Source organism: Bufo gargarizans, chromosome 3 (assembly GCF_014858855.1).
Source record: "Bufo gargarizans isolate SCDJY-AF-19 chromosome 3, ASM1485885v1, whole genome shotgun sequence".
In the NCBI taxonomy this organism is placed as follows: Eukaryota; Metazoa; Chordata; class Amphibia; order Anura; family Bufonidae; genus Bufo; species Bufo gargarizans.
In genome coordinates this window covers 302,619,243-302,634,037 of record NC_058082.1, presented here as the reverse complement: position 1 = coordinate 302,634,037, position 14,795 = coordinate 302,619,243, and the positions used below count along the sequence as shown (strand labels likewise).

At 43.1% G+C, this 14,795-nt stretch overlaps 1 protein-coding gene across 3 annotated transcripts in view; it reads left to right on the top strand.

The window, feature by feature from the left end:
- The window catches only part of KCNQ4 (potassium voltage-gated channel subfamily Q member 4), a 193,683-nt gene that overhangs the window by 127,982 nt on the left and 50,906 nt on the right, over positions 1 to 14,795 (top strand). For all 3 annotated transcript variants that reach the window (XM_044286671.1, XM_044286669.1, XM_044286670.1), the window contains exons 6-8: positions 4,222 to 4,332; positions 5,637 to 5,732; positions 13,402 to 13,490. In XM_044286671.1, coding sequence (XP_044142606.1) covers positions 4,222 to 4,332; positions 5,637 to 5,732; positions 13,402 to 13,490 — 296 coding nt within the window. The remainder of the gene's footprint in view (positions 1 to 4,221; positions 4,333 to 5,636; positions 5,733 to 13,401; positions 13,491 to 14,795) is intronic.

Here is a 14,795-nt window from a genome sequence, read left to right as displayed (position 1 = left end):
TTCCTTTTAGAAACTCAGATCGCAGCTGTGATGAAAAGTCAGCGTCCCTCGTGGTATGGCGGCGTCTCTGCTTAGTTCAGGTTCGCCCCTCCAGTATTCGGTTCGCTTTTATAATCAGCTGCCGGCAGTGGCGTAGCGTGGGTTGCCAGCACCCGGGGCAAGCCAAAAATTGCGCCCCCCCCCCCCCCGCGCCTACCCCAGGCACGCCACTTTTAACAGATACTATAGTAGATCACTAGCAGTCCTATGTAACACCTCAGATAACACAGAGATAACTCTGAGTACAGATAATGTACAGTCATGTGAAAAAATTAGGACACCCTTTGAAAGCATGTGGTTTTTTGTAACATTTTTAATAAAAGGTTATTTCATCTCCGTTTCAACAATACAGAGAGATTAAAGTAATCCAACTAAACAAAGAAAACTGAAGAAAAGTCTTTTCAAGATCTTCTGTAAATGTCATTCTACAAAAATGCCTATTCTAACTGAGGAAAAAGATAGGACACCCTTGCCCCTAATAGCGAGTGTTACCTCCTTTGGCTGAAATAACTGCAGTGAGACGGTTCTTGTAGCCATCTACCAGTCTTCGACATCGGTCTGAGGAAATTTTACCCCACTCCTCAATGCAGAACTTTTTCAGCTGTGAGATGTTTGAGGGGTTTCTTGCACGTACAGCCCTTTTCAAGTCACCCCACAGCATCTCAATGGGATTAAAATCTGGACTTTGACTTGGCCATTCCAGGACTCTCCATTTCTTCTTTTTCAGCCAATCTTTGGTTGATTTACTAGTATGTTTTGGGTCATTGTCATGTTGCATGGTCCAGTTCCGCTTCAGCTTTAATTTTCTAACTGATGGTCTCACATGTTCTTCAAGCACCTTCTGATACACAGTAGAATTCATCGTGGATTCTATGATGGTGAGCTGACCAGGTCCTGCTGCAGCAAAGCAGCCCCAAACCATGACACTTCCACCTCCATGCTTCACAGTTGGTATGAGGTTCTTTTCTTGGAATGCTGTGTTTGGTTTACGCCAAACATGTCCTCTGCTGTTGTGTCCAAATAATTCAATTTTGGACTCATCTGTCCAAAGAACATTATTCCAGAAGTCCTGGTCTTTGTCAACTTTATCTCTGGCAAATGTCAGTCTGGCCTCGATGTTTCTCTTGGAAAGCAAAGGTTTCCTCCTTGCACACCTCCCATGCAAGTTAAACTTGTACAGTCTCTTTCTGATTGTAGAGGCATGTACTTCTACATCAACAGTAGCCAGAGCCTGCTGTAGTTCTCGAGATGACACTTTAGGGTTTTTGGAGACCTCTTTTAGCATCTTGCGGTCTGCTCTTGGGGTGAACTTGCTGGGGCGACCAGTCCTGGGCATGTTGGCAGTTGTTTTGAAAGCCCTCCACTTGTAGACTATCTTCCGGACAGTGGAATGGCTGATTTCAAAATCTTTTGAGATCTTTTTAAATCCCTTCCCAGACTCATAGGCTGCTACAATCTTTTTTCTGAAGTCCTCTGACAGCTCTTTTGCTCTCACCATGGTGCTCACTCTCACTTCAACAGTCAGGAGCACACCAAACTAAATGTCTGAGGTTTAAATAGGGCAAGCCTCATTCAACATGCAGAGTAACGATCTACTAATTATGTGCACCTGGTGTGATATACCTGTGTGAGATCTGAGCCAATTTAAGAGGGAATACATGTGAGGGTGTCCTATCTTTTTCCTCAGTTAGAATAGGCATTTTTGTAGAATGACATTTACAGAAGATCTTGAAAAGACTTTTCTTCAGTTTTCTTTGTTTAGTTGGATTACTTTAATCTCTCTGTATTGTTGAAACGGAGATGAAATAACCTTTTATTAAAAATGTTACAAAAAACCACATGCTTTCAAAGGGTGTCCTAATTTTTTCACATGACTGTAGTAGATGGGTGTGAGGCCCCAGAATTCAGAACACACACAGTGTGACCTGAAGTCTGGGGCCAGAATGCGGCAGTATGGGCCAAATTCTCAATCTTCTCCCTCAACCCTACCATGAAACAGATATGTGGATGGACATTATTATTACAGTAGAATACCGCACCATACCTGTTACATCCAGTGACGTCTCCTGTGATGTAGACTCTCCTCGACGTCTTCATTCAGAGATAAGACCGCCATGATAACTTCTTTCAGCCGCTTCTCGTCTCTGCAGAGTTTCACCGAAAAAAATTTAGGTTCCTCACTTTACTATCATGCTTTCCTTCCTGGTGTCTCAACACTGTCATCCTGCTGTCCCCCAATACTGAGCTAGAGCCAGACAGATAGCTTTCATTCCCCATAATATTATTCCCCCTGTATATTATAATGGCCCCCTCTTTATTATTAATGTACTGGCCCCCTCTTTAATAACAAAGAGGGGGCCAGTACATTAATAATAAAGAGAGGCCATTACATTAATAATAAAGAGGGGGCCATTATATTAATAACAACGAGGGGGCCATTACATTAATAAAAAGAGGGGGCCATTGCATTAATAATAAAGAGGGGGCCATTATATTAGCAAAGAGGGGCCATTACATTAATAACAAAGAGGGGGCCATTACATTAATAATAAAGAGGGGGTCATTACATTAATAACAAAGAGGGGGCCATTACATTAATAACAAAGAGGGGGCCATTACATTAATAATAAAGAGGGGGCCATTATATTAATAACAACGAGGGGGCCATTACATTAATAAAAAGAGGGGGTCATTACATTAATAATAAAGAGGGGGCCATTATATTAGCAAAGAGGGGCCATTACATTAATAACAAAGAGGGGGACATTACATTAATAATAAAGAGGGGGCCATTATATTAGCAAAGAGGGGTCATTACATTAATAACAAAGAGGGGGTCATTATATTAATAATAAAGAGGGGGTCATTATATTAATAATAAAGAGGGGGTCATTATATTAATAATAAAGAGGGGGTCATGACATTAATAACAAAGAGGGGGCAATTACATTAATAACAAAGAGGGGGTCATTATATTAATAATAAAGAGGGGGGCCATTACATTAATAATAAAGAGGGGGTCATTACATTAATAACAAAGAGGGGGTCATTACATTAATAATAAAGAGGGGGTCATTACATTAATAATGAAGAGGGGGTCATTACATTAATAATGAAGAGGGGGTCATTACATTAATAATGAAGAGGGGGTCATTACATTAATAGTAATGTACTGGCCCCCTCTTTATTATTAATATAATGCCCCCCTTTTTATTAATATAATGCCCCCCTTTTTATTATTAATGTACTGGCCCCCTCTTTGCTAATATAATGTCCCCCTCTTATTACTATGCCAATGCCATAGCCTTTCTGCTCCAGTCCTCTCCCACCCTCCATACTGCCCCCAGAGCCTCTGCACTGCAATTAGGAAAGGTAACATAAAAAAAAAAATACTTACCCATCTCCATCCCTGCTTGTTCCCGCCGCAGGCGGCCACGAACGCCTCACTGTGCCTTCCTGCGCCGCGTCATCTCGCGAGACCCGACGCAGGAGGTCACAGTGAGGTTATCGTGACCGAGTCCTGCATCGCTCTACTGCCTTATAGGCTTCAGGCCACTAGGCCTGAAGCCTATGGGGCATAACGGAGGGGACGGGAACCATAGGCTCCCGTAGCCCTCATTGAAATTTCGGCTGCCTGGCGCCCCCTGCAATTTGGCGCCCGGGGCAACGGCCCCTCCGGCCCCCCCCACGCTACGCCCCTGGCTGCCGGTGTTCCGCTTATATGGAAGTAGGTCAGTTTAGTTTACCGTGAGTGTCTCTTTGCGGTGCTCCAATGCTGTGATCCTCAGTTTGTATGCTTGTTCAATAGAGTGCCTCAGCTTTTGTAAACAGCAGATCAGTGGGGTCCCGGGAATCAGACCCTTCCATTCAACCATATATTGAACTCCCGAAAAACTCCCTTAAAGACCATACTTCCCAGAACACAAAGCTAGTAAATAAGGCTGGTGCATTTCAGCTCTGAAGCATGCAGAATTCTGAAAACGGTCTGGTGTATAATACAGGGTATAACTCAGGAAGAGTACATTGTAAATGGTGATGAATGTACTTTCATTTGTATTCTGTGTCCATCATTTAAACCACCAGAGGTCCTCTTTGAGTACGCCAATGGACATTTTATAATGAAGTATACAGCAATGTATACAGCAATTTACTAACTGTACTCATATGTCTATATTTTGATAGATTACACTTACTACCATCGGTTACGGTGATAAGACACCTCGTACATGGCTTGGCAGAGTCCTGGCAGCAGGGTTTGCTCTTCTTGGCATCTCCTTTTTTGCACTTCCAGCGGTGAGTTCTTTTAAAAGGAATCTGTCAGTAGTCTTGACCATTATAAACTGCTGACAGCACTAGGTAGAGAATGGGAAGAACTGTACAAACATACATTTTGTAAAGTGTTTATGAAAGTTTTTCAGAGTACCGCGAATATGTAGTTTTATTCTACCAGAGTCCGCTCATTAAAGGGTTGTCCAGTCTGTACTCAGAGATATCCTAGATAGGCCATCACTAACTGATCGTTGTGGATCCAAAACTCCACACCCCACCAGTCAGCTGTCGTTGAAGTCAGTGGGAGCGACATTGTAGTAATGACTGCCTGTGGTGTGCAGCTTTGGCCCGGACTTCTGGTGATGAAGCCACACCCAAACAGCAGATCAGCGGGGTGTGGGATGTTGGACCCCCTCTCATCAGCCAGTGATAGCCTATCCTGAGGACAGCCCATCACTTAGTAAAGGCTCGCCAAACCCATTAAAGAGGACCTTTCACCGATTATGACATTGTGAACTAAGAATACAGACATGTAGAGCGGCACCTGGGGATCTCACTGCACTTACTATTATCCCTGGGCGCCGCTCCGTTCTCCTGCTATGCCCTCCGGTATCTCCGGTCACAAAGTTATGGTAGGCGGAGTCTGCCCTTGTTCTTCTGTAGCGCTGGCCAATCGCAGAGAAAATAACCTCCCAGGCTGTGAGCTCTGCGCTGCGATTGGCCAGCGCTAGAGCAGAACAAGGGCAGACTCCGCCTACCATAACTTAGGGACTGAAATCTCTGCCTACTATAACTTAGTGACCGAAGATACCTGAGGGCATAGCGGGAGAACGGAGCGGGCGCTGCTCTACATTTCTGTATTCTTAGTTCACAGTGTCATAATCGGTGAAAGGTCCTCTTTAAAGTGCCCTGCAGGTAGAGCCTCACTGTGAAGTGGTCTCTATTATCTGCATTGAGCGGCTTCACAGCCTAGCCCTTTCCCTCTGCTCGAAGTGACAGCTGTAGTGGTTTCTTGGTTGAATGCTACAGCTCTCACTGAGAGCAGAAGGGAGTGGTTGTGAAGCAGGTCAATACAGAAGTTACTTCATAGGGAAATTCTGCCTTCAGAGCACATGTAGGAGCAGATTCTTACAGAATAAAACTTCATGTTCACACTACTCATGATAATAAAAGCTCCATAAAAGGTATATTTGTTCTGTTCTTCTCTGCCAAGTGCTATCAACAGTTTAGCATGGTCAAAACTGCTGACAGAGACCCTTTAATTTAAACAGTTAAAATCAGCTTTTTAGATGAGTGATAAAAAATAGGTATTTTTTTTTCTTCAATAGGGTATTCTGGGTTCTGGTTTTGCTCTAAAAGTTCAAGAACAACACAGACAGAAGCATTTTGAGAAGCGACGGACTCCAGCAGCCAACCTTATACAGGTATCAGATGTTGGAGAGTAAAGGGAGGAGCATTGAATGGCGTAATTCTCATCAAGTGTCCATCAGTATGATTGTATTATCGCCATTCGCATTGTCACCAGATGAAAAATAAGTGTTAATGAATATAAGGAAAGCTATGATAGTCCTGCATAATATGTATGTTTCCAAATAATCATTTCCATCAAGTCCATGTTAGAATTCAGAAAATACTGTAAATGTATGGGGTCGTGGCTCATCCCAAGATCCAAGAAAGCTTGTCTATAAAAAGACGCCATTTACTAAACCCCTTTTATATTGTACAAGGTTCCTGAATCTGCTGCTTTCTATGAAGTGAGAGGAATACAATAGCAGATTTGTTTGTGGGAAAAGATTATAAGCTGCATGGTGCAGCGGTCAGGTGCTATTGTAGACTAGCGGCTTATATATTTGTTTGCTGCTTTGTGCGCTGCTCTGTATGCATAGGTCCTTGTACTTGAGAGAGGATTTTCTCTCCTCTGCCATAATATTTAGGGGCGAGTAGAGTGTTGCTATGGAAGGTATTTATTTTCCTATCAAAATAAAAAGGGCCAGGTCTTCCCCCCTCCCCAATCACTGGCAGCAGCTGGTTTATAAAGTTAAGCTCTCTGTGTATGGAGGGTGTTATGCTTTGAGGTGGGGGAGCTCTGTTGAGGCTGGAAACTGTCAAACCCGGGAGGGAGAAGAGAGGGAACTCAATATCCTGACAGTAACACAAAGCAGATTCTCACCTATTAGTGGAAAATAGTGTGATATAGTGAATAATAGGCGTATGACAGCACTCTATGTAGTGTGCCGTCCTTATTGCTATGATGAGTATAAGGTCAGGCTGGAAAATTGTCTAACATGCAGCAGGAAAGGTCCGAACCGTTAAAACGTAATCTTTATTAGTAAAGATATTTAAAAAAAAATCACAAGATATTCAGACCAAGCATAAAATTATCAATAGAAGTCAAAGCAGCATTTTTGGCAAGTATTGATGTAGAAGTCTTAAATACCTCTATAAAACATGATTTTGGAATTGAAGGGATTCTGCATTTTTTAAGATCAAGGGACGCCTATGTCCATAAAAAATATTCTGTTGTAGAGATATTGAGATTTCATTGGATCAGCTTAACCATAATGAGTTGGGCTTATGCTTCACCTTTGAAATACAGGAGCGCTCTATCACCTTTTTTAAATTTATTTTGAAAAATACTCGGGGAAGCCTTTCTACTACATTATTTATAATACCCAGATAAATTGCTGAGAGCATGGGCATATCTTTCATCAAACAACAGGCTTCAGTAATTGTTTCCAGTCTAGGTGATACCCCAATAGAATTTGGGGGGGGATGGGGTCTTTAATTATGCAAAAGAACAGGATAGAAATACCCGACTTCAGCCAAAATAGAGACCTACACCCCTTGAGACATCTATAAGATAAACAATCACCAAACATTTATGACATACTGAGTAAACATGGGGACATTTTGACTGATGATGCAGATTTAACAGATTTTTTTCCATATATACCACTGATTACGTATAGAAAGGGACTTAGTTTGGGGGACCATCTTATACATAGTCATTACATGAGACCACAACCGTTAGGCTCTTGACTATAGGAAATTACCATTGTCTGGGTTGTATGTCTTGTTAAAATATGAATGTACCTAGACCTGTTAGGAGCTCTGCTATGACTATTACCTACTGTTTGAGAGATTCTGTTAACTGTAAAACTAAGGCTTGTTTCACTCCTGCAGTAAAGCTATCAGGCAGAGGAACAGCCTACCGGAGTTTACCGTATCCAACCTAGCCAGATACTGTCGTTCACCACTAGACCATATTGACTATAATGGGATCTGGTGGGGATCCAGCTGTTTTCCGGTGTCAGTGCTGGGTTCCGGCCGGACAAAAAACAGTGCATGCACCAGCTTTAGTCCAGCTACACCAGATCCCATCATAGTCAATGAGGTCAGGTGGTGCACGGCAGTATCCGGCTAGGCTGGATACAGTGAACTGCAGTAGCCTGTTCCTTCTTCCAGATCAGCCTGCTGATAGCTCTTCTGCAGGTATGAAACTAGCCTAAGAGGTTTGTCTATGTTTGCCAGTGTTATTGCTCACTAGATTATATTGGTAAAAGTTTCCATGAGTTTAGACGCCTTGTAGGGGGAGAATTGCCAGAGAACTAAATAAACCATTGGCACGACATGTGAAAGAATGTCATAATGGCAGCCTGGATACAATACATTTCTCTGCCATTAAATGGATATGGGAATCCCCTAGAAGAGGAAATTGGGATTGGAAACTATTACAAAAAGTGTTGAAATGGATATATTGTTTACCAACCCTATATACCAACCCTGAATCCTTTCTTTTGGCTGTTTTCTCTAGCTTTATCTCTGTTATCACTCTGTAATTGTATTTTTATTCATCTGGTTATGATCTACTAGTATGAATCATCACATAGAAATATAAGCTGCTTAATCTATTGCTCACCTACATTCCATTAGTTCGTAACACTATGTCAGCGGAAACCCACCATCAAATGTGTGTGGAGTCTACCAACTCCACCCAGACAGCAGGTGTCAGGAGAGTTAGAGATTGATGAAGTTGGATTTTAACTGCCCAATCCTTTAGCTCTTGAGGAGATAATTGTTAAGGTTCCCTTCCGGCAGCCCATTCCGGGGGAACCAGATCTGGGCAGCCCATCGCAGTCCCGGGCCAATAATGTGGTGCGCCCGGGGTCCAGAGGATCTGGGCGCTCAGGCTCCAGCCAGCGTACAGGGATGTCGGCATGAGATGTTCACTATTAGGTATAAAAAGCCAGCTCACGTATGTGTCTCTGCCGCTGGATTTCTTGTCCTCTGGCTCCCCCTGCTGTTCACTAGTGGTATTGAAGGCTCCTCTGGCTTTTGTATTTCTGGATTGGTATTGTGACTATTTTTTGGCTTCTGGTTATTTAGTATTGTATTGATCTCCTGGATTTTGACCTTCTGGCATGTTGGTTTTCTCGTTTGCCTCTGGGGTTTTGTACTTCATTGTCCGACTGGCATTTCACCCTTTACTGTACTGCTACTCTCTTAGTGTTTGTATGTTTGTTGTTCCCTGTTTGTGTGTCACCCTCCCATGTATTCTAACGTAGGGACTACTGCCCAGTTATGGGGTCATAGCCTAGGGTGACCTTGCAAGTAGATAGGGATAGTGGGTCCAGGAAGTTTTAGGGCTGCACTATCCCTGTTTGGCCTCATGCACACGACCGTTGTGTGTTTTGCGGTCCGCAAATTGCGGATCCACAAAACATGGATGGCGTCCGTGTGCGTTCCGCAATTTGCGTAACGGCGCGGACAGCCATTGATATAACTGCCTATTCTTGTCCGCAAAACGGACAAGAATGGGACAGGTTATCTTTTTTTTTTGCAGACCACGGAACGGAGCAACGGATGCGGACAGCACACGGAGTGCTGTCCGCATCTTTTGCGGCCCCATTGAAGTGAATGGGTCCGCATGCAAGCCGCAAAAACTGCGGCTCGGATGCGGACCAAAACAACGGTCGTGTGCATGAGGCCTTTGTGTGTGATGGTATTCGCCTTATCTTGACAATAAGTCAGCACTAGAGATGTCAGCTTTCTTCCCTCCCGCCATTCACCATATATGCATGCTGGGTGAACCAAGCATACATATGTATGGGAGGATCAGGAAAGATGGAGGACACTTAAGTTGTGTGTATGGCCATCTTAAAGGGGTTTTCGAGTATTTGGTCGATTTTTATTTAGGCCCTGTAATGTGTTTGACCTAATGAAAGAATCATATTTACCTGCTGCCCGCTGCTCTAGTCTTGCACCCTGGCTCTGTTCAGTGATCTTTCAGTCCCCAGGTTGTTTACCTTTGGTGAGGTTACATAGCAAGGGTTCATTCACACGTCCATAGCTGTTTTGTGGATCCGCAAAACACGGACACCGGCAATGTGCGTTCTGCATTTTGCGGACCGCACATCGTCGGCACTATAATAGAAAATGTCTTATAAATGCCTAAGAAAATGTTCTATTTTTTTTCGTAAACGGAATTTCGGATCCGGAAATGCGGATGCGGACAGCACATAGCATCTGTTCCGGCCCTATTGAAAATGAATGGGTTCGCAAAATCCGGAACTTATCCGGAAAAACGTGTGAATGGACCCTAAAAATAGTTTGTAATATTGGTAAATGACATACTTCCATCCAGTTCAGCCTATCATCCTGCAAAGTTAAACAAGGCAAAAAGGAAGGCAAAAAAAACAATGAGGTAGAAGCTAATTTTCCTCATTTTTGGGAACCAAAGTCTGACTCCAATCAGGCAGTCAGAATAACATCATAGATTAATGACCCTTCTCCAGAATTCTAGTAACTATAACCTGTAATGTAATTTTATTCAAGAAATGTGTCCAGGTCCCTCTTGAACTCTTGAGTCCACAACCACCTCCTGTGGCAGAGAGTTCCATAGTCTCACTGCTATTACAGTAAAGAATCCTATTCTATGGTTTTTGTAGAAACCTTCTTTCCTCTAGGCATAGAGGATGTCCCCTTGTCACGATCGCACTTCTGGGTATAAATAGATCATGGGAGAGATCTCTGTACTGAACGTTTATATATATTACAGTTATTAGATCTCCTTTCAGCTATCTTTTTTCTAAACTAAATAAACTTAATTTTGATTATCTTTTTTTTTCACTAGCAGCCCTTGTCCACTGCTGTTCCACTTCTCCAAACGGGCATAGATGCCACATCACTTACTCAGCCTCTTCTTATGCTGTGCCAGCGGTCCGATGACGCTTTCCCTCCTCTGCCCACCAGTAGTGGACCCAACCACTGGCATCCCATGGTGCTCTCCCTGCTGCAGGTAGAGGTCTGTGCTTTCCTGACAGGCCTATCTGGTTTATTCCTCAGGCTCTCTGGGCCAGTGCATGTGCCCCCTAGTCTTCTCCAGCCAATGGTTGGTCATCTCAGGATATTTAAGGCATCTTCTTCTTGGGGAGGGTGCCTGAGCTGTAAGTTATGTAGCTTGGTAGTTCCCTGTGATGGTGTGCTGTTCTGTTTGTCTGCCTGACCTGACTATTGCCTGTTTACTGTATTGACCCCTTGCAGCATGCCCTGACCTCATGAATACAAACTTACTGTGCCTGCCCTGCCCTCTGCCTGTTTCCTGACTATGAACATTGCCTGATCCCTCAGTTCTTCACATTGTTGTTTCTTACCCTGTGGGTTAGCCACAAACCACACAGGGACTTTTCCAAGAAGAACCTGTCTAGTGGCTGCCCTGCAGCAAAGGCCAGATACCCGTATAGGGGTTAAAGAGTTAAAACCAGGGGAACACCAGATTAACTCCCTTAGGTCCAAAAGTCTTAGCCCAAAGTCAAACCAGTTGGTTGGCACAGTGGTTCCACATCCATCGTCCGTGACACTTCCTAGATACTATAATCCACCCAATCCATTTATTACTATAGTTTTTCAGCTTTGAACTCCCTCTGGCTTTGCTACGTCTTTCTTGTGCACTAGTGCCCAATATTACCCCATGATCTTATTAGCCTTGGCAGCAGCTACCGGACACTGGTTGCTACAGTTGAGTTTACTGTCCAATTTTCATGCCATTTTTACCTAGTGTTTTCCCATTTTAGCATGTACTTCCCTTCCCATGTGCATACGGGCAAGGTCAGGTGCACCACTGCAGCCTATCAATGACCTCACCGTTGACATGTCCTCAAGCGGTACGTGAACCAGCAGTGATGTGCCGCTAGGGGACACATGGTCGTTAAGGCCAGTCATTGACTGCAGATTGCTGAAATGAGCCAGGGCACCAGACCAGAGCAGTGGGGAGCAGGTAAGCAGCAGAGATTCTTTCATTTGATTGAACTAATACTACGCGGTGCAAATAAAAACCTATCAGGCCCTGGAAAACCCCTTTAAGATGCAGTTCTGTGGCAGGCTGCAACTGTTTTTTTTCTCCTGGATATCCCTGTATTTATGATTTTGTGAAATTCAGTGTAAAAAAAAAGCCTAATATAAATCAACAGTTGCTTTCTTTTTGGTACGCCCATAAAGCTGTGATGGGTGACAGAAGAAAAAGCCACAAAGAGAGGCACAAGTGACCATTCCATACATCTAAATGAGATTGCTAAACATCCCATGTACATGCTGAATGGAATTCTGCGACAAACCTTCCATCCCACAGTCATCACTAGCGGTATTTTTAGTTTATGTGTATGAAGGTATTGGCACGGACATGACTTTCACATAACTTATTATGAATAAGCACAGTTCTACTTTGGTACAGGAGTATTTTTGTACAGTCCATGTGTTCGTACCTTATGGTTTGAAGATGGTATAGAAGACTTTGGTGGTTACTAATTGTGATGCTTGTTCTATTTCTACAGACGCTCATTAAGACTGAATTGTAGATGTTCAAAAATCAGTGTAAAGTAGTGCAATACTAACCCTCGCTGCATTCATTACAAGCTTTCTTCTATTCTCGTGGTCACTAGAATTTCAGAAATGTCAGCGTGGGAAACCTATTTCTTTCACTTCTCAAAGCCCAGGAGCTGGTGGTTTACTAAACTTATACACAGTTGGGCTATGCTTGTATAGATGAGGTCATATACCCTGATGACATGTCCCTTGTCTGCTTTTTACACACTGATTTATATGAACATAGATTTCAGGCCCATGCCCCTAAATCAAGTGATCATGTTCAGCCTTTTTGCTTTATGATATTGTCATTGAAAATAACAGTTCACAGCCAAATGTGCTAGAGACAAATTAATAGATATTAAGTTGCCTTGTTTTTCTGGATTCATTTTAAAAGCCTTCATCACCATTTTAGGGGGGGGGGGGGAATCCCTAGACTATTAGAATTGCTGAACAAGGGGGATGATAGATTCTCTTGCTCTCATATTGTATTGCAGTATCAAGACAAAAATTGTAGCAAAGTCACATTTCCATTGAGCTAAATGCAGCCTCAGCAATATCAACTGCAGTTCATCACAATGGTGTTCTACACCATTCACCCAGATGCTTTTAGCTGCAATTTAAATATTCTTCACTTCCTCACTTCACATTGTGTCATGGCGGTATAGGTATGTTCATTTATCAGTCGACTACAATGTAGAGACAGAACTATGTTGTGCCACTGGATGTTTTATGCTAATGTGTCCTAATCATGAATTATTACCGAGGTTTTAGATGCTATATCTTTTGTATGTGTTTTTTGTGTTAGTTTGGTTTCGGCCACTTGTATTTCATATATACCAGTTACACAGGAGGGTATTACAGTGGCAGCTATGCAGCTGCGGTATAGATCCATATGATGCTGTGAGGCCGAAGAACTTGCCCTTTGGGGCCGGATGCACCACCGTAATACGTAAGGCTGGGGCGACAGTAACTCTCCAAAATGATTTGTGGGACTTGTTTGCAATTTGCTGCTGCACAACTATTTTAGAGCTGTGATTTGGCTGTAAAAACACAACTAGATCACAAAGTAAGAAAAGTAAAAACGAGATCACAGAAAGTCAGGCACAGGTGACTTGCATTGTGTTCTTCGAGAGTCGCATTGCAGTGGCGGCACGACCCCAATGTCGGCTTTACTACATGTGATCCTTGTATATTGTTAGCAGTGACATTGAATGCTCTCTCCTCTCTAAGGCTGCATGGCGTCTATACTCCACAGATGTGAGTCGTTCCTACCTCACAGCTACCTGGTATTACTATGACAGTATCCTGCCTTCCTTCAGGTGAGTTCTGCCATAAATAGAGGGAACATGAAATGCAGTATATGTATTTGTGTCAGTATTGGTCATTTACAACCCAACTGCAGACAATTGTTTTTAGGCAAAATGAAGGGGGTCATTTGTCTTTAACAATTACTCGAACAGGATGTTTCACAGGAAGAAAATCCAACCCTTCCTCTTTTATATCACAACATTGCAAAGTGTTTTCTAAACTGTTTACAGGACTATGTAAACTTCTGCTGCTTTAGGATGTGCATCAAGAGAGTCACAAACAGTTAAGCACATAGCAAAGATAAAAAATAAAATGGTGTAATGTGACTGCCATTATATTAAATATATTTCAAAATGACCCACTGGACCCAGAAGGTCAAAATAGTAGTTCAATAGTCGAAGACTATAAATTCCTGTTTCTGGTCTTTTATTTAAAACATAACTTGTATTTCTTATTTTCAAAAACAAAAACCACAGATGAGAAAATTTTAAAATAAATATGGAGGGGTACTTGATAGGGGTGTGGGTGTGTGACGTACTGTCACTGGGTACAGTGGAATGTGGGGGATATTATTGTCATATCCACCTGGAGGTGGTGTGTAGTAGTCTTATGTGATTATTGATTTATATTGTCTGCAGTGTCAACTGGCACTGGACTTCCTATAGACTAAACTATTTGAGATGATTGTCCTACCTAGGACTATGTCCTGACTACATCCAGAATGAAGGCACTTGCATCACCAATTGAGTTTACATCATCTGACAGTGACAAACATCAGCTGGGAAGCCTGTTTCAGCATAAGCAGTCAGAGACTCGATAAGGAAAACACCAACTCCCTCATAGCTGACCTTCTACGACTTGCTGAAAAGGTCCAGCTTTTATACTTTTTTAACCAAAGAGCTTCACCCCCTAATGCAGGGGGCACAACCCATGGCCCAGGGGCCACATGCAGCCCCTAGGGCCAAAGTTTTCGGCTAATACTTACCTGGTCCACGCCGCTCCAGTCCTCCGCACTGCCCCCTCTGCCTCCATCTTCCAGTCCCTGCGCTGTTTACACCTGGCAGTGCATGGGCATCATCACATACACCACTACAGTCAATGATTGACTTCAGCAGTGAAATGCTACTTATACACTGCTGAAGCCAGTGATTGGCTGGAGAGGTGCACGTGACTATGCCCACAGCGAGGGGACTGGAAGATGAAGGCAGCGAGTGCAGGGTGGAGGACTGAAACGGCAGGGAGCAGGTGAGTATAACTCTTCAGTTTCAGGAGCTATGCTGGAGGAATTTGTTAAAAAATCATCTTTACTGGGAAAT